The 20,907-nt window shown below is 43.2% G+C and overlaps 1 protein-coding gene across 27 annotated transcripts in view; it reads left to right on the top strand.

Moving 5' to 3' along the window:
- LOC130173279 (protocadherin alpha-C2-like) overlaps window positions 1-20,907 on the top strand; it is a 183,462-nt gene that overhangs the window by 146,114 nt on the left and 16,441 nt on the right. For 25 of the 27 annotated variants that reach the window (XM_056382362.1, XM_056382361.1, XM_056382363.1 and 22 more), the window contains exon 2: window positions 20,745-20,809. In XM_056382362.1, the coding sequence (XP_056238337.1) occupies window positions 20,745-20,809 (65 nt within the window). Of the gene's footprint in view, window positions 1-22; window positions 2,428-14,019; window positions 17,050-20,744; window positions 20,810-20,907 lie in introns of those variants that run through there. The other 2 variants (XM_056382349.1, XM_056382341.1) reach the window with 2 other exon arrangements.

Here is a 20,907-nt window from a genome sequence, read left to right as displayed (position 1 = left end):
CCACTTCAGTGATTTTTTTCTAATTAACTTGTCTAACAGACTTTGGACAGGATGCAACAAGGAAATATTTTCCGGCATTGGGTTTATTTCTTGTTCCATGTATCTCACAAATGGAGTCTTGCAGCTGCACAGATTGTGTATTCTGTTACAGAGGAATCGAGCCCGGGTAACACTGTGGGAAATTTGGCCAAGGATCTACATCTAGATGTACAGGGACTGGAAACTCGGGGTTTTCAGATTTCAGGACCTAACACGAGGTATTTCGAAGTAGATGTTAAGACTGGAATACTTCTGGTGAAGGACAGAATAGACCGAGAGGCGCTCTGCTCTCGTAATGTTAAATGTTCTCTGGAAGTGGAGGCCATTGTCAACTCTCCGCTTAATCTCTATCGCTTTGAGGTTAAAATTTTGGATATAAACGACAATGCACCCGCTTTTCGGATTCCGGGAATTGTTTTGAATGTGTCCGAGTCGGCTTTCCCTGGTGAAAGATTTACACTAGCAAAGGCCTTCGATGCCGATGTCGGTGGTTACTCGGTTAAGGGCTACAAGCTGAGCCAAAACGAACATTTCACTCTCGATGTGCAGAATGGTGGAGAGAAGACTATGTCTGCTGAAATGGTGCTGCAAAAAGCCTTAGACCGCGAGAAACAGCCAGTTATCAAACTAACGCTGACAGCAGTAGATGGAGGAAAACCTCCTAAATCAGGCACGTTAGATATCACCGTTAATGTGCAAGATGTAAATGATAATGTTCCAGTTTTTGACAAGACGTTGTACAAAGCCACGGTGCCAGAAAACACACCGCAAGGTGCCACCGTAATTTCTGTATATGCTCGGGATTTAGACGAGGGTCTTAACGGAGAAATACTGTATTCTTTTATCAACCACGACAGTGATAATGATGTTGACAAATTTATCATTAATCCCACAACGGGAGAGATTGTTGTAAAGGGTGAATTGGATCACGAAAAAAACAATGCAGTTGAAATCCGGGTACAAGCAAAAGACAAAGGCTCAAGTCCTAGAGCATCTCATTGTAAAGTACTCGTTGAAATCACTGATGTTAATGACAATCCACCAGAAATATCAGTAACATCTTTAGTCAACGTGGTGAGGGAAGACGCAGCCATAGACACAATGGTTGGACTTATAACAGTGAGAGATAACGACGCAGAGAAAAACGGTGCCGTTCAGGTTAGAATAGTTGATTCTGTACCGTTTACAATTAAGAATACATACAAGAATCATTATTCTTTGGTCGTGGACGGAACTCTAGACAGAGAACAAGCTTCTGAATATAATGTCACAATAACAGCGACTGACGAAGGGGTCCCGCCTCTTTCGAGTACAAGTGTTATTACAGTCCACATTTCTGATGTCAATGACAACGCACCTCGTTTTAAAGAACCAATGATAAACATTTTTGTCAAAGAGAATAGTCCAGTAGGCGGTGTTATCTATACCATGACTGCCGATGATCCTGATGTAGATGAGAATGCAAAAGTCATGTTTTCAGTAATGAATGATAATCATAAAAACAGTGTAATAGGGTCAGTTATAAATGTCAACTCAGATACAGGAGATATTGTCAGCCTGCAGTCTTTTAATTACGAGGAGTTAAAAACGTTTCAGTTTAAAGTTCAGGCCACAGACTCTGGTGTTCCTCCGCTCAGCAGCAACGTGACTGTGAACGTTTTTATCCTGGATGAAAATGACAACAGTCCCGCGGTTCTTGCGCCCTATTCTGAGCACGGCTCCATTAACAGTGAGAGCATCCCCTACTCTGCTGAAGCGGGATACTTTGTGGCAAAGATCAGGGCTCTAGACGCAGACTCTGGATACAATGCGCTGCTTTCTTATCACCTCTCTGAGCCTAAAGGAAACAACCTCTTCCGGATCGGAACCAGCACCGGGGAAATCAGGACTAAGAGGAAAATGAGTGACAATGACCTGAAAACTCACCCCTTGGTGGTCTTGGTTTCTGACAACGGAGAACCCTCCCTGTCAACTACTGTGTCTATTGAGGTGGTGGTGGTTGAAAGCACAGCTGACATACAGACTCAGTTCAGACATGTGCCCATAAAGGAGGACAGCTTCTCTGATTTAAATCTGTATCTGCTGATCGCTATTGTGTCGGTGTCAGTGATCTTTCTGCTGAGTCTCATCAGTTTAATAGCTGTCAAATGCCACAGGACAGACAGCAGTTTCAGCAGGTACAGCGCCCCAATGATCACCACCCACCCTGACGGGAGCTGGTCTTACTCTAAAGCTACTCAGCAGTATGACGTCTGTTTCAGCTCAGACACGCTCAAGAGTGATGTAGTAGTTTTCCCCGCACCGTTTCCGCCTGCAGATGCAGAGCTAATCAGTATTAACGGAGGAGACACTTTCACCAGAACGCAGACTTTACCTAATAAAGAAAAGGTGAGTAGTTAAGTTGAGTTTCACATTAAAAGTTACATTTCTTTAAGTTCAACTCAGACACAACCTAATATTTTTATAATTTGTAACGACATCACTGGCTTAGCTGAGTTGTAAAATAAATGCTCCCAGTTATTTGCTTCTGTGGCCTATTTCTCTCTTTTGCTGCCTGCTTTGTTCATATGCGCTGTCCATGGTACTGAAATCACAAAGGTCTGAGCTGTTTTGTCACAATAAAACTCGTTATCCATCAGAGGCATGTGCAATGCAAGTTCATCATACCCAAGGTTACCTTTTCTTTGTCTGGCTTAACTGAACCTAACATTGGCCGTCCTGGATAACCTGTACTACGGACCTGTTCATCAACTGGCTTTTCCAGGGATTTCCTTTCTGGCTATGAGCACGTTCATGTGAAAGAGGGGGGTTGTTAATTATAAGCATCCTGATCGTAAGAATGATGAATAAAGTAATATGATATGAAAAGAGAGGTAAATTCGGTTATAGCCACATCCAAAAGTGATGTTCAACCAGGTGAAATGTAAACAAAAGAAAAAAGAAAAGTAGTTGATGGTGAGGTCAATCCGTCTAAAATGTTAATTTATTATCATGGGAAATACTGAGATATCGTCACAAAGTCTTTTCATGTTATTCTGAGCGGTATTGATAGAGGAACAGTTTAAAAGCATCAACACTGTCAGGAATCTTTTCTCGGTTAAAGAATCTTTGTTCAATTAGAATGAAGCTTTAGTAGTTATATGTATTTATTAACTGAGATAAACTCTCCCTGCATTTTTAGAAGCTCAGTTTTAAAACCAGAGTGGACACATGCAAAGTCTGGAACAACAAAACGATTCGACTGATTTATAAAAAAATGTCTACTGTTCCTTATTATTCATCACTTATTTGCAAACTCTTTTGTTCTCGTCGGGATCCTGTAGAAATTATGACTCAGTTTTTTTCCAGTAATCTAATTTGTCAGTAGTTGTGCTGTTGACCGGTTTTGATCTGAATCTGAAGTTAAATTGCTCCGGAGCAGGTTAGGAGTTCAGCATAAGTTACCATGGTGATACAACCCAGTAAGAAGTGAATCGCCATTGTAGGACTGAAAAAACCAGAGTTAACCTAAAGTTACCTCGCTAAACACAATCCTGCTTAAAAGGACAGGCCTCGGGATTGAAACAGAGAGAACAGCACAAAACTGGAGTGGTAGTGTTGCCAAAACTGCAAGTTGAACAAATACATTCTGACTTCATATCTACATGTAAGAAAATCAAAGTTGTCATGAAAATAACTTACAGCTTGTGATTAACGTCATGAAACATAACAGTTAGGCATTTCTAGCAGCCAAAAGCTCTTTGTAAACAACTGTTCATGCTACAGAGTAAATGAATGACGGCGTGTGATTAAGCGCTTAATATCACATCACTGTCAAAACATTATAACTTTAATGGTGGAAAACAATAACTGCTGGACATATTGATGTATACAATGTTAAGGCTGTTGGCTTCAGGCACAGAGTAATCAAGCTTAATGCTATCGACCATCCCAGTGTCAGCACGGTGTTTTGATGCAACGCAAGGAGCCTCAAAGCCTAAGGTTTGAATCGCCATTTTCTTTACCATTTATTGGTTAATGGGGCTTGTGAGCTGTATTCGACTTAATCATAAAATTGCCGTCAGAAAGCAAGATATTTCGTAAAAACCCACGGATATTGATCGAGTAGCGGACTCAACTAGCTTGATTATATGGGATCCGTTTCAAGAGGCTAGGTTAGCAAGCTACTATTTGGTGTAGAGGAATTCACTTAAGATGTATTCGGTACTCACCGCCACTCTTAGGGGTTTACGATGGCAGCTGGACTTGCTTGAGGTTCTTGAAGGGTAGACGTAGGCTGGAGGTGTGTTGTTTGTAGTTTGTAGCTTGCTTCTACTGGGAGGACAGCAGTTGTTGTTGGCCATCTTGGCTACACAGCAGTCACAGTGGATTCAAATGGCGACGCGGCCTGCAAAAAATGGTTCAAAACGTAGCGATTCAGATGTACAATAACCTCTGAAACTCCCATGTAGCAAGCACAACCTATTTTCCAAAGGTTTACCCCATGGAGCCGAAAGTGGCTAATATAACTGGTCATTTAGCTACAAGCAAAATTGTTTGGAACAGGCTGCACACATATTTCAACAGCGGAAGCTATACAGCAGGTGTGTTTATTTGTTTATTCTGAATACCCCTGGCATTCATGGCCCATTAGACTATTTAACGGTTGTAAGTTGAATATACAAACTTACTGGCAAGTTTTTATATTATGTCCTGCAGTTGTTTAATATAACAGAAGCACACCGTGGTCTTAATGAGTGCAAGGGGTTTGCTTAATGTCTACAAACCATTTACAAATCCAAGATGGCCCATCTACTTCGTTACTGGGTCACGGCACTCAGTGCTTCCGCTGCTGGCTTTCGGTCGTCAAAGGGGAAAGTTTGGATTTCAAATGGGTTATATTGTATGACGTGACAATTACCGCGGGCCACCTGGGTAAGGCTTGATTTCGTTATTTTACAAGGTGTCTTACACCGACTTTCTTCCTCTCTCGGTCAGTTGATTTTAAAGTTTGGCTTATTATAAACCCTGTCATGTCATGTGAACGAAATCATGGCTTGGCTGGGAAGGGAGTAAACACAGCTACAGCTAGGTTTTTGACGACCTGATGGTTTCTTTCCGTGCTTTGTGAAACTAGTAGCTAATAGCCTGTACCAGAGCCTGATGTTAGCCTTCTGTGGCATTGTACTGGCAATTATTGAGAGCAGCTAGGCTGTATGCCTTGGATAGGCCATTGTTTTGATTCGCTTTAGGTTAGCCTACATGTTTAGCCTTCACATTTTGTCATTTTTCTGGTTGCTCTTGTTAAGGTATAGCTACTTATTTCCTCTAGTTCTGCATTCAAGCTGTCTTAAATCAGGTCTTAGGCTACTCACAGACTAACTGTAGCTCTAAATAACAAAAGTGCATGCAACTTCTTGTCGAGCTGCTTGAGCTTCCTTTCAAAAATTATTTCTCTATACAATCTATGATTGTATGCCATAAAAGCCTGTCATTTATCACTGATTTAGTTTTTCTTTGTATTTTGTCCAGTTACCGGTATTAAAGGCCCTGCACATTGTGATTCTGGCTCATTAGGACTCAAGTTAGACAAAGTTATGCTGAGGATTATGTGAGGTCACATAACTCAATGCCTCTTTCATAGGACATGTTTTAACTTGTGATGGTAGGAAAAGCTAGGTGTTAGCCAGCTAATAGCATTAATGATTGCTCTGTTTTGTTGTGAACCTGTGAGAGTGAGCTGGCATCCACAGTTCCAGGACACTCAAACTTATGCAGCTAAAGTGGAATTAAGCGGCCATTGATTTTATCAGTTTTTGTGACATGCCTAATGTCTTCTGTGAAAAAAAGGCAGGTAATATGTGCATCATAATCTGTTCTGATGCAGGTGTCAAACAAGCAGATGTTTTCACAGGAGGTTAAATTATTGGCAAAATAAGAGGGAACACATCTGTTGGTGATCCTGTGGGTTTTAGGGCTTTTAATTCTCTCAGAGTTGGAACTGTAATGGCTCTTTATCCCTATAAGACCCATTTCTCCCTCTCTAATATAATCCATCTTTCTCTCAGTCTTTTACAGTGAACTGCTTCAATTTTAGTCTTTGAGTAAACTGTGTTTCTCCTGAGATATTTCCATCCATTCCTCTGGAGTCATACACTATCCTTCCCAATATTAACTTTTTAATAATTTTAGAATAATAAGATAAAAAAAATAATTTAGAGCTTTTAAAACTCTATTGTTTGTACCTATATCTCTGCCTTTTAGCCAGAGGAATTACTTGCATATTTTTTTGTTGTTTAAGTTTTTTTTTTTTAATTATTATTAATTAATTAGAGCCTGCCCCTTGCCTTAATATTTTAGCTGTTAGGGACTGCAGCTCAACACCCCAGTGTATTGTGAAACACGGTTATACTTTTATAGGGCACTGTGTGATAGTGTATTTCTAATAATAGATTTACTCCCTGACAAAGAGTTTCTTTATGCCAGGCCATCTTTTTCAGTGTAAAATAATAGTGAGAAGATTGGTTGTGTTCCTTGGCTTTTTATTCTCTGTTCTTAAAATAGGATACAGCTTCTTTAAACATAAATGTAATGTGATTTATTTGCATACATGCTATCCTCCTCCAAATTGTGTGTCGTGCAATTAGATTTGCTAGTTCTATACTTGTAGTTCCTTATTTATTTTTATTTTTCTTATTTTGCCTGTGCTATGTCGCCATTTTTTTTTAGCTCTGTAATAACAAGACATATGCAATATCATTCATCTCAAGCCGGTTCCCTTTTCTCTTCTTCCTCCTACATGCTTTCAGATTTCTGTCCCCTCCCCCTCTCCTTCACCAGCACTCCCCGAGAAGGGGAGCAGCTGAGAGAAATAACAGGGAATTAACGCCCGTCTCTGCAGACATGTGTGCCATCAGCCTTACAGCGCTGTAAACACGATCTAATATATTTTCATTAACATCGCTAATGTGAATACAGAGCAGAGGCAACCCTGATCCGCTCATGCCAAGTAACACAGAAGCGCATCGTGTATTCTGATTGATTTAGTCAGTGGATAAATCCTGATTTTAATGTACGTTCGCGTGGCGTTTATTCTTTTACATGTGTTAATTTATTATATTTCTTCTATCTGGTGGAATGTGTTCATTCTCAGTGAAGCTCACTGTACACTGTGTTGCTGTTGATCTATGACGCTTTGAGTCACTCAGACTACATGACCTCATTTCAGGGAGTGGTCCTGAACGAACAAGCATGGCCTTATCTGTCAAAACTCTATTTGTTTGGTTGGTTAAGTGTGAAGGAGACTGAGCAAGGGCTCTCTGCGCCCTCAAACTGACTTTGCATATTGCAAGCCATGCGTATGGGCTATGTGAAGCTTGGAAGTGGGTCAGCGTGTGATTTAAAGATGGCAGCGCGCTACATGCACCATCTGACTGAACCTGTGTTTGGTAGCGGCTTCGCTCTTTTCCCGATACAGTCTCTGCCATGTGCACAAGCTCTCCATACTGTGGTTCCTGAAACAATGCCTGGAGCTGTCTCTGCGTAAAAGTGGTTCAGTACGTGTTCTGTATGCTGCGGCTTTCTGTTGAATGTGAGTGAGGGGGAGGGGCAGGTAATTTTCCGCTACTCGCTGCAGCAGCAGCAGCAGGGAGCTTCAGTACCGAGGTATCAGCTCCACTCGGCTCAGCTCAGCTCTCCCTCCTGCTCTGCTCTGCGGCTGGGCGGGGCCGATAACACCTAGTGTCAATCACAGCTAAACCGGTTGGGCGGGGCAAAGGGCTAGGGTGGATGAGGAGGAGAGGCTTTTATCCATGTAACCATCAGAACATGGTGTGTCTGTATAAGTGTGTTGTGCTACAGGATATTTGTATGTAGCCGCAAGACTATATGATTGCATATGGCAGAAATTGCCTGTTATGGGTATTTTATAGTACCATAATAATAATATAGGCTACACATTTAAGAACTAGTGAGAGCTTGTGGCAGTGTATAGAACGATGACTTGGGGTTTAGAGTTTGTATCCAGTAAAAGCTTCCAACTCTGCCTTCCCCTGTGCTGCAAAATGCATTGAATTATTGATTATACAGCACATTATCCTGGTTGAGGCACGCAGCTAAGTGGTTCACATTTTGTAGGTTGCAGTCCTACAGTAGAGGCTTTCACCTATATCATTTTGGTGGAGTACACAGATGGGTTCAACAGATGGACCAAAAGCATGACGTGGAAATGTCCTTGCCTCATCAGTTTTAATATAAGGCGACAGAACAGCTGCATGTTGAACAGAAAATTTATTTATTCCTCTTCTCTATTTATCTTTGTCTGTCACACACACACATCTTCTGTACTTCCTGTTTTTCCCCTTTACAAGGGTGTGTCCTTTGTGCTTGTGAGGTTAGCTCTGCTATCTGTGGTTACCATGGAGACTGTTCTGAGCCATAATGAAATGATGAACTAGTCTGTTTCCAGGGAGCTGCCAGTATGTACCCGCCCCCACCCAGACATCCATCCCCAGCATGTGTTGTAGACGCAAGCAGGAAGGAAACAGGGTGGACACAATGGGAGGCAGGAGAGATGGAAAGAGAGAGAGAAAAAGAGGAAGATGCAGACCAAAGATGTACAGCATCTTGGGCAGAAATGCCAAGTCAGACAAGTGAGGAAAAAGTATGTGAGATTAAAGAGTCAGTTCTAAAATGGGTAAGGGTTTTAGAGGAAGTCACAAATACAGCAGCACAGATTCAAGCTTTGAGTGTGAGATGGTGAGAAAACTGTAGCTTCTGAGGATGAGAGTGACCAAAAACACATTAAATACATGCCCTGCAGCTGAGTGAGAACATCACAGGCTTACAATTGGTCACAGATAAAAGGAAGAACTTATCACCACCCATCCCCTTCTCCCCCACTTCCACCACCCCATTCTCCACCCGTGCTCCCTCGTAGTGGCATCGGGATGCTGTTGCAGCCATTAGATTAGCTTTGTCATGCTCAGAACCACGGGTTGCATCCGCTCCCATCCAGCAGGGATACAAAGCCAGGGCATCCTAAGAGGGAAGTATCCAAAGCCTGTCTGCGTTTTCTGATAGCTTTGTTCAGTGCCACAACAAGAATCTGTTTGATTTATGCACAGGCTGAACCAGGACAACCAAGGAACTGTTTAACCCTTTCAGAGCCCCAAAGGGAGGAATTTGTGCTGCTTTTAGTTCTCTCATGCCCTTTATGTTTGAAAGCAAGGTACACAAGGGATCAGCACAAACAAACATACCCAGAGAATTCCTCCTCACCCACTTACTGTGTCCACCTGAGTAAAAGGATTTTGGTTTCCATGGGTCTTTTGTTCCGGAGATTTTAAAATGGGAAAGTTTTTGTCTATAGAAAAAATTTGGATAAGAAGATGTATGAGAACACAGCTTTGTCATAGTGCTATAAATATATACTGAATAACACCAGTCACTAGTCTGTTTTTGCTGATACAATTTACCAGTCTGTATTTAGAATTTTGTATTTCAGATGTTTTTTTTCTGCATGTATTTCATATTATTAGGAAAAGTGATGCTGCTAAAGTGATTGACAGCAAAACTAGAGCAGATTGTGGCACTTTATCTGTGGTATAAGGTTTTTCATTTCTTTTTTTTAAGGTCGTGTTTAACAGTAGCCTTAGAGACGAATGCTTGAGTCACCTGGCTTGTTTCCTCCTTTTACGTGTGTGATGTGTGTATGATGTATATCTATACAATTTTTGGTAAATTTATAGGCTGTATTTGAACAAATACACATGGCAGTGGTAATGTAGATTCTATCATTAGCATGTTTTATACTGATCTTTCTCGTCTCGCCTCTGGAGGGTGCCGTGCCTTTAGCCATATATATTGCTTCATCCATTGCGGTCACTGTTTTGGAAATGAGAAAGAAAATGACTGCTATTGCAGCCTGATGTCTGTGCCCTCCTTCTCCTGTTCTGTCTCTCTCACGCTCCCTTCCTCTCTCACTGCTGTCTCAAACACGCACACACACACTCATAGCAGGGATTATCTTTTAGTGCTTTGGCTTAATGAGAAAGCCTGTGTGGGCAGTGGGGTGATGATCACATGTCCAACCCTTGTACTACCGATTTATTCCGACAGAGGGACCAATTTCACTGTCTCTCCCACCTCTGCTCCCTCCTGCCCAGCCTGCCTCTCCCACTCTTACAGTAGGATTAAATTTTGCAATGCTATTGGCATTGGCTTTTAACCTGTCTTTTTTCAGTTTTTCTTCTCTTTTACTGAGGCATTACCTTTAATATTCAGCAGTTTTCAGACTTATCCTGAAGATGCAGATTAGGGGCTGTTTTGTGTTATTTTAGTGCATCTTCTTGCAACAGCCTGCAAGCATTTTCTCTATTTCTCTCGCTCATCTACTCTGTGAACTAATATGAAGAAAAATGAAAATATTATTTCTGCATTTAACATTCTACCACTAATTCATAGTACAATGTGATGGCTGTCACAATGCACAAATAGTCACTAAACTAAAGCAATATGATATAAGATTTAGCCTAGAAAGTAATGCACATAATGAACATTACCTGTGAAGCAGACGGTGTAATCAGAGCCTATTTGCTCCTATTGCCTGCAGTCAGTGCATCTGTGTATCAAAACCCTGGCTCTTCCTGACCATTTAAGAATGAGAGGAAACAACAGCAAGAGATCCTCTGACATTCACTCAGACAAAATTCTTTTGTCTTTAGATAGCATTTGTTTTTTGTATTTTACACTGCCTTTATGTGTGTGTGTGTGTGTGTGTGTGTGTGTGTGTGTGTGTGTGTGTGCGTGTGTGAGTGAGCGAGCACACATGCCTACAGGCACAAATGCCCTTTAAGTTTGCATGACTGCCTGTTTGTATATGTGTTGAGTGAGGGAGTGATGTAAGGAGTTGATGATAGCCCAGCCGTGACCCCTTTCACTGTGGGTCTCTTCTGTCATGTCCCTCACTAAAATGAAGGGGGAAGTCCACATAACAGACTCTTGGGGGAAGTAATATGAATGAGTTTTAGAGTGGTCGCTTACAGTATTAATGAGGATGAGTCTTAGTGAAGAGAATGTTATTAATATGGTGGCCATCTTGCATAATTGATGAAATGGGGGATGTTAATACATGGCAGAGAGAATGAACAATGCAGGAGTTTTAAAAATCTTAATTATCTTTCTCCACTGTATCTAACACAGGCCTTCCTGTAGCCACCATTTTTTCTCACCCACTGATTTTTTGTTTTTGTCCATCAGTCTGCAAAAGCCATGAGCTCTCCTGTTTCCACTTAAGACCCCAGTATGCCCCTCAGCCAGTCCTCAGCTGGAACAGCGGATGTCTGACAGAGACACAGCTGGAGACACTCCAGAGAGGAGTGTAGGGGAGAGATGATTGGGGGAAGTGAGAATATGGAGGGACTGGATGGGGGTTGAGAATACAAAAAAATGTCAAGGTCAGGTAACTGAATTGAAAAGGAAGGGGAACAGATTTCTGCCATCCAGTTGTTTCTTTAAGACAAGATACAGGAAAAATAAACACCAATTAGGCAATTAGCTCTTTGAAATCAGTGTTTGTTGATGCATAACAGACGTCTGTCTGCAGGTGGAATAATGGTGATAGCTTTATCTGCAGCACCCTTGAGTGAAAAATGAAATAATCCACATCTCAGCGGCGTGTAATTAACGCCGAGACAGATGTGCGTATTTGAAACAGGTATGAGAGAGCTGTATCATATCAAACACATCAGAAGAGTAGAGGGAGGAAAGGAGGAGAATGGTCGAATGAGGTGCAAATGTCAGGTGTAAAGCCAGCTCTATGTTTGTTGTTGACGAGATAAACGTCTCCTGTTTTCTTCGTTTTTGTGTAATTGCCAAACACGAGGTTCAAACGTCCCACCGGGAAAATCCGCTAAATGTCACGGGGTAGCGTGGCAGACTGTACATATGGACCCATCTGAGACTGTTGGCCACGGCTGAGATAAAAAGCTGTTATCACCGCTGCTCAGTGGGGTAATAATGCAGAGCGACCAATCCGTAATGTATAGACACTCTTTAAAAAGTTTCACATAAGCCCTGCACGTGAAGGCAAAACATACTCATATGAGGTCGTTGGAAGTAGTCTAAAAATTATTTTCTAGCCTACATTATGCACACACACTTTTCTCATTATAGGCTATACTGTTTAAGATTAAGTGTACCACACATTGAGTCCTTTGTATGTAAAAGGTTTTTTTTTTTTTTTTATACGTAGTTAGTAAAATGTCTTCCTTCAACGGACATTTGGCTGCTTCTCCAATTCTGCATTTCGCCACCTCCTCCTCGTCGCCTTCGAGTGTGAAGAGTCGCTCTGTATCTACCCATCCACTAGCAGCATCCGAGTGACTCACTGTCTTCTCCCCGTCTCTCGGGATGCCAAGCGCTGTCATCGCCGTGGGCTGACCGGGCGTGGGTGAGTCGGGCGGAGCACCGAGAGAGAGAGGGAGAAGGAGAGAGAGAAGATTAAGTGGGCGGTGGATGTGCATCTTGGCCCAGTGGCCGGGGTGAACCGAGAAAGCTCAGGGTCTCGTCAGGCCACTTCTTCACAGCACAGCTCGTGCAAAGAGTGGCGATGGATCACATCAACACCGTTTTAATGTGTATTATCTTTCCTGACAATAATTTGCATGTATGTTCTTGGTGGCTCTTATCAGGATCCATCTTCATGAAACTGCGAAGACGTCGCTCCACTTTTTAACAGTGTCGAAATATCTCCCATTTCTCTCTGTCATGTTGTCTGCATTAGGGTTAAGGTCTCACCAATTAACCTGCATCCGGTTTAAATCTGAATTTAATTGAGGTACATGGGTACCGAGGCCGAGGTAATTAGAGGGCGGGCAGGATGATTTGGGTGCATGTCGCCACCTGCTACACTGCACATGCGCAGTTCAGACCGTCTGCAGATAACAGCGTCTAAACGTCTTGTTTTGTGGATTCCCACAATGTGCGCCTTGTCTTTCTACCAGAAACTGAAACAGCAGTCTGGATTATTGATGTAATTTGGCTGCTGTTGCCTAATGTCTCTTTTAATGTGTGAAGTTATTAATTTAATGATTTTAAGCCGATAACTGCGCTCTGTAGCCTATGTGTGCAAAAATCATTCAAAGACATGAAATAGTGATGTGGTTACATTGAAATAGTGCCTTCGTGCAGTTTATGTGCGCATAACCATTGCTGCCCGTCAGGAGAGGCCAGCGTTTTATTTTTGCCAGATGAGGAAAGGGGTCACATCTGGAGCATCTTCTGTGTGACCCGGTTAGCATCCTCACCAGTGAACAACCTCCTGACCTCACAGGCTTTGTGTGTCTGTCATGTGGGAATGAACCTGTGGCGCAAAGCGCTCTGCAGCACCCGCGTCCAATAGGAGCTTAAGTCAGCTTGTAAGTGTTGGACGAAGTGATACAATGAAAAAACAGAAAAGTTATTTGTGCTGACAAAAGTCTCCCGTGTCTCAGCTCATAACTCGTAAACAGAAACAATGTGAAACAGCCAGATTCTCTACTTTAGGTCTGATGGTGTTGAAAACAGGCAAAGAGTCGCCTCAAATAGCTTACACTGCCAATACCGTCATTCAGTTCACCTGTCACTTCCTCTTATCCCCATGGCTTTTGTTGTGATATGAAATTGAATGCAATAATGTTATTAATGATAGTAATAATTAACAAACGTGTATCATAGTCATGGGCGCTGTACAGACAGTTACTGCACTAAATTGGCATGGAGATATTTTACAGTTGGTTTATTTGTTTATGTTTCCTTTCATTTTCAAAATTTATCAGAAATCTGGTTTTCCTTGTGGCAGAGGGCTCCTGGGTAATTGTGGGTTTGCATCAGTGAGGATACCTAATCGCCAGGCTGGTTCATAAATCCGTTTCCCAGCGCACAATGAAAAGGGCGGTGGCACTGACAAAAAGAGGGAAAACGACTGTGTCGAATTCATCTCCCCGAAATCAATGTGCAGATTATATTTGCTGCTCCATTTACGGATCCATATGTAGATAGACGATAAAACTCCAGGGTTTCTTTGGGTTTTTTTAAATTTTTTATTAGATCTTGCACGATCATTTTATCCGAGGTGCTGAAATGCAGCCAGCATCGTTTGAGCGAGTGGCTCCCCCTCCCCTTTTGCCCACAGACACCATCACCACATAGCAGAGAGAGGGAGAGAGAGAGAGAGACCAATAGGCAGCATCAGTGAAAAGACTCAGCCTTGCCAGGAGGATAGAGAATTTTAAAAACACACGGACAAAGGAAAACATGGATGCGCAGGGGAAAATTCCCTCCAAACAGGCACCAGAGAGGATGCGGTGGTCGTCCTGCACATAGTCGGAGTTATGCACGGACTATTCCCTCGTTTTTAATGAGGCGGGTGGGGACGCACAGCAAGCTAAAAAGGCGGAAAGATTTCTCCAACCCGTCTGCAAATTCTGCCTGCCTGCGATGGCTGTGACGGCGCGATGCTGTTACAGTGTAAAGGAGAATGTGCCTTTTTCTTTATATTTGGTTATTTTCATACTCAGTGGCCTTACAAATGCACAAATTCGATACTCCATTCCGGAGGAGCTGGAGAACGGGGCACAGGTCGGTGACATTGTCCGGGATTTGGGTCTGGACCTGAGAAAACTTTCAACTCGACGCATCAGAATCACCTCGGACAGTGGACGGAGATATTTCACCATCAACCACAAAACCGGGAAGCTGGTGGTGAGTGACCGCATTGACCGAGAGACAGTTTGTGAATTCAGTGGCACCTGTTCACGTAACCTGGAGGTGGTGTTAGAGAATCCACTTGAGGTGCACAACGTGGAAGTGGAGATCTTGGACGTAAACGATAACGCACCGCAGTTCCCTCGAGATGAGTATCAGCTTGAGGTGTCGGAGTCCGCTCTCACAGGGTCGCGGTTCCACATCGAGGGAGCTCAGGATGCAGATGATGGCTCGAACTCCGTCAAGCAGTACAGACTCAGCTCAAACGACCACCTCACTCTGGACTCCATTAAGCCCTTTTCCAATAATAAGCACATTGAGCTCATTCTCAAAAAGCCCTTTGACCGCGAGCAGATGCCCTCTCATCAGCTTATCCTGACTGCAATGGATGGAGGCACCCCACAGAGAACCGGCACGGCCAAAATCAATGTTCGTATCCTTGATGCCAATGACAATGTGCCTGCGTTTGACAGCTCTGTGTACAAAGTAAAACTGTCTGAAAACTCTCCAAAGGGCGCACTTGTGATCAAGCTAAACGCAACAGACCCTGATGAGGGCTCCAATGGAGAAGTTTTTTACTCCTTCAGCAGTTACACACCTGAGAGAGTCAGACAGATGTTTTCCATGGACACAGACACGGGGGAAATTCGGGTGAAAAACAATATAGACTACGAGGAGACAAACTCATATGAAATGTACATACAGGCAATGGACAAAGGCCCAGCTCCTGTGGCAGTGCACTGTAAAGTAGTTGTAGAAGTTTTGGATGTCAATGACAACATTCCTGACATTGTACTGTCCTCACTCTCCAGCCCTGTACGTGAAGACGCCAGGGCTGACACAGTTGTGGCATTGATCAGTGTGAATGACCGTGACTCTGGACCAAACAAACAAGTAACCCTGGAGATCATGCCCCATTTGCCTTTTAAGATCAAGTCCTTCCGGAACCACTACACCATCGTCACATCCGCCTTCTTGGACCGGGAAACCATCTCATCCTACAATGTAACTGTCAACGCTGTGGATGGAGGCTCTCCACCTCTGTCATCTCAAATGACCTTCAAGGTGGACGTTGCAGACGTGAATGATAACCCACCTCGTTTTGAACAGACATCATACACTGTTTATATTACAGAGAACAATGCTCCCGGTGCACCTTTATGTGTTGTTAAGGCCACTGATGCTGACGCTGGAGAAAATGCACGTATCACTTATACTGTCCTCAATGACAACAACCATGGTATCCCTGTAGCCAGCTACGTCAACATCAAACCTGATACAGGTGAGGCCTATGCCCTGCGAGCCTTCGACTTTGAGAAGCTGAGAGAGTTTCACTTTCAGATTAAAGCCCAGGACAACGGAGTGCCTCACCTCAGCCGTGTGGCCACAGTGTACGTTTACATTATGGATCAGAATGACCATGCACCCAAGATAGTCTACCCACCTGCCAATGGGAGCCGCACCACAGAAACGCTGATGAAAAATGCTGAAGCGGGAGTGTTGGTTAGCAAGGTAACAGCATGGGATGGTGATGCAGGGCAGAATGCTTGGCTGCTCTATGCCTTGGATCAGACCAACACAGACCTTGACCTGTTCAAGGTACATGAGTACACAGGTGAGATTCGCACCACAAGGCGTGTCATTGAGGACAACTCTACTTCCTTTGCTCTAACTGTATTGGTGCGTGATAACGGCCTACCACCGCTCTCCTCCACTGCCAGCATCCATGTGTACGTGATGGAGCTGCCCCCGAAGTTGACCCCGGACCCCAAGCGCATCATCAGGCCCAACAGCCCCCTAATGTTTTCCAATGTCACCCTCTACCTCATCATTGCCCTGAGTGCCACAACCTTCGTGTTCCTGGTCACCGTCTTTGTGCTGGCCATTGTGCGTTGCCATGCCTACTGTACCCAGCCCGGCTCCTGCTCCCCATGTTGCGTATCCAAGAAGAGTGCTCCAGAGGGGGGCACCACAGCAGGTGGTGGTGCAGGTGGAGGAAGACCTGCAGGTGGAGGAGGTGCCGGGCAACCAAACAACAATGTGGCCCTGCGCCGCGACCTCAAAGTGGAACCGCATTATATTGAAGTGCGGGGAAATGGGTCTTTGACCAAAACATACTGTTACAAGACATGCCTGACTGCCACATCAGGAAGTGACACTTTTATGTTCTACAACACAGGACGGCCTCATAGTGGCACCTGGGGCTCAGGCTACGTCACCAGCCACAGTGGACAGAGCCAGATATTTGTACGGCGTCTCAGTATGCCAGACGCAACTGCCATTCAGGTGTGTGTCTGGTGTGATCTGTGTTTGTTATTTCAGATTGCTTCACAACAGCAAATACACAGAAAGCACAAGGTATAAGAGGAAAATTCTCAGTTACTATATAGCTCGGGCTTTGCTCTAGGGCGGTGTTTATGCAGTAGGATTGCAGATGACATTTACGGCTCCGGAGCTGTGTTTCATGTTTTTAAAAAATATAATTTCTTGCTGCTTTTTTAGATAGATTGTTTTTCTAGTACAAAGCAGCATTTCTATGACTTGCATCCAAGATGGAAACATTTTTGTGCCACTCCCTGGATTGGGTTAGTTTTCTTAAACAAATTCATAGGATCTGTGTCTATCAGGATGAAAAAAGGGGTACAAGCATTTTGTTTGTTTAAATGGTTCCATTATTACCTTCACTTCTTGTTATATTATGAGCCATTCATCATCACGTCTGTATCTTAACATTAGATAGAAGTGTGGGTAGCTTCCCTGGGTTGTGCGTGTTTATTCGAGTGGGTGGGTGCACTTTGATTTGCTGGATGTGGTAGATAGTGTCTTTCTGTGTTCTGTGCTTGTTAAAAACCAGTTGTTTGGTGATTCACGGTATAAGATGTTAAAGTGCATCTGCCCTCCACAGTTGTGCAAAGAACTGTAATCAAAATATTTTTCACGAAACATCTTTCTGTCTTTCTCTCTCTTTTTCACTGTCTCTTTCTCTAGTAGACTGGACTAGTAGATTTCAGTAGCTCATTGACCTATGACCCCACACAGCCAGTGTTATTTGTCTGCTGTGGGCTGTGTGCCACAATATGCAAGTCTGTGCAGGTCCAGAGGGCATTCACTGGTCATCTCTATAGAGAGCTAGTGCAGACTTTGCCAGCTACGAGGACCACCAGTCCCACTGCACCAAAATATCCTCTTCTGGTCACGTACATCCCTGGCACTGAACACAAAGCCAGAGTTTTGGGAATCGGCGAAGAAGCCAGGAATGAGGCAGAGACTGTGTCTGAGTTTCATGTAGATTATACTTTCATTTAATTGTTTCATGGCATAAGGTTGATGAGAAGATGCACAGAGTTGTTTGCATCATTTCTTGTTGTAGTAAAGCAAACAGTATTAATAGGATAACACAAACAGCATTTGTTTTCTACATTATCATGTTTGTCCCAAAGCCTCTGTGGGTCTGTCTGTGCAGTGCAGAAAAGGATATGGGAGAAAATAAGTGATAGAAAAAGGAATAAAGAAATATTTAAGGTAATTATTCTCTTATCACTTGATGTGTTCCTCATTAAATGCCAATCATGTTTGTTCTTGCTATGTAATTAACTGGCAGCGATGTGTTTCTCAGTGCTGTGCTTGGATTGGCTGGCTCAGCGCAGATGAGGCGGGGGATGAAAGGTGATTGGACACAGTGTTGATGGCGGAGGTGTGAGCTCTGTATCCATGCTAGGAGTGTTCACTCAGAGGGAGAGGGAAGAATGGAGAAAAAGGCGAGAAAAGGGTTCAGTGGCCAAACCAAAAGCTTTCTTTATTCCCTGATTTACAATTTAGAGCCAGGCAAGGAAATTAATACACTAAAAACCCATGGGAATCTGTTTTTTTCCTGACTCCACTTAATTTAGTTTCTCTCTTTTTTTAAATGATGAAACAGAATGCTCTTGGAATATCAGTAGTATCAGATTTTTGTTTCTTTGTATTTGTTTATATTCATTGTGTGGATTGGTAATATTCTAGTTTTGCCTTTGTGTCTTCCCTTGGGAGTATATTAGACTGCAGACATGTTTAGGTTCCAGATGTTGGTATCTAATGTCTCTATGTGCCAGTGTGTGTTTTCATCTTCCCCATAAACACCATACGGCCAGGCAGACTACTCTCCCTTCGGCCACTGCCATGCCGCAACAGGGCAAACGTTTTACAAACCCATTCAGTCCCATTTGTGGACAATCTGGCCTTATTTTGAATGCTTTTTATTTCTTTGTCCTACTCTCTTCCCATGTGTTGTGCTAATGGTAAAATTAGACAAAGCACTTTTTTTTTAACTGTGTGTTTAATGCCATACACTCATCTTTTTCCTTTCACTGATTGATTTGATGAGTGATTGTCTTAAAATAATCAAGTTCACCAGTAGTTTCCTGTATGGATAAGTGTTGCAGATGCTACATGATGCTATTCTGAATCCCTGTAGACATTCTGCTGTCTTTGAATGACTCCAGGGGGAATACCAGGCTTTTCTCATTAAGACCAACTATTGGATTTCAAGGGTGATGAATGTCCACTGCAGACTCATAGAGGTCAATGCAGCTTCAGCAGCAAGTGAACATCTGTCATATTTGAAAGGAAATGGGATTGCAAATGGGTCTCTTATGAACTGCATGGCCAAGCAGGTAGAGTTTAGTGTCCTCAGTCAGATTGGTTTAGCTCTGTCAGTGGTTTAGGTTGAGATTAGAGAGAATGCAGTCTCATGGTCTTATGTGGTCAGGTTAACAGCCCATTTTGCTGCACCGTGAGCATGAACTTACAGAAGAATCTCTACATATGAATGAATTTTTTATTGTCTAACCACATTTTCTTGGGTTTTATGAGGTTTTACCTTAAATTATTTTTGGTAATAGTAACTCACAATGAGCGCAGACACTGAGGTCTCATATTAGGATGTCACAAACAAATTGCATCACTGACACACAGCACAGGTTATGGTGGTCTTTTTGTGTCCCACTGTTACGATGTGTCTATGTGTAGATGCAGAGCTGACAGAGTTAATCTGATATCTGCCCTCCCCTACCCCCTCCTCCCTCCACCTGTGACCTTCACAGGAGTGAAATGAGGGAGGGTGGAGGGTGCAGGGTAAAATGTAGACAGGACTCTGCACAGTTACCATGGAGAGATGTGTCAGACTGACTCAAGCAGACTCTGTGCCAGTGAAACTCAAGGTTTTGATCAGTGTAAAGAGGATATAACAGGGAGAAAGAACTCAGCAGCAAAGGAGAGGGGGTGGTGAATCTCAGAGCAGAATAAAGGAAGGGAGGGGGTACAGTGAAAAGGAAAAATACAGAAGATAATGGAGGTTGTGCAGAAACCATTATCCAGCAGTGGTGAAAAACATATTTCAGTAATTTTGTGATGACTGATTTTCACATTGTGGAATATTTTGAGTGAAAGAGATTGTTGAGAGGGGATGGAAGGCATTTGGTAAACAGCTGTAGCTTTGAATTAAGTCTGTCATCAGCACATACCTTAATGTGAGCGTTCTGCAATGTTTCCATGGTAATGGACTGCACCACAACCAGCCAAGTCTGTGGACTAACCCTGGACATGTAGCCTCAGGACCTAATGTGGTCGTGTCACAGTACTAGGGTCAGTTGGCTGCTGAAGTGAAATGTCTGTCTTTTTTTTTTCTTTTTTTTCAAAGGACATGAAATCGAGGAGGGTGGGGGGCATGGGGGGATGGAAGGACTGCACATACAAGCTTCAATTCATCATTCACTTTTCTCTGAAAGCAGGGGCAAGCTGTCACTGCTATGATTATGTGTGTGCATGTGAGAGAGATGGTGTGTGTGTGTGTGTGTGTGCGTGCGTGCGTGCGTGCGTGCGTGCGTGCGTGCGTGCGTGTGTGTGACACGCATGCACTAGCAGTTCTCTCCATGACTTATTAATGAGATGGTATTGGCTTTCGCCTGTACTTAAGACTCAATTCCTCTCGCTCTCTCTTGCAGCCCAAGGCGCCAAATGCAGACTGGAGATATTCAGCCTCCCTGAGAGCAGGAGGTGTAATGCAGAGGTAAGCATCCCATTTTTTGTCACTATGCAGTAAATATCTCATCATACCTCACCAGTCACATTCATCATGTTTTGTTGAAAACCAAAACGTGTATAGTA

Source organism: Seriola aureovittata, chromosome 8 (assembly GCF_021018895.1).
Source record: "Seriola aureovittata isolate HTS-2021-v1 ecotype China chromosome 8, ASM2101889v1, whole genome shotgun sequence".
NCBI lineage: Eukaryota > Metazoa > Chordata > Actinopteri > Carangiformes > Carangidae > Seriola > Seriola aureovittata.
This window is presented reverse-complemented; position numbering and strand designations above follow the sequence as displayed.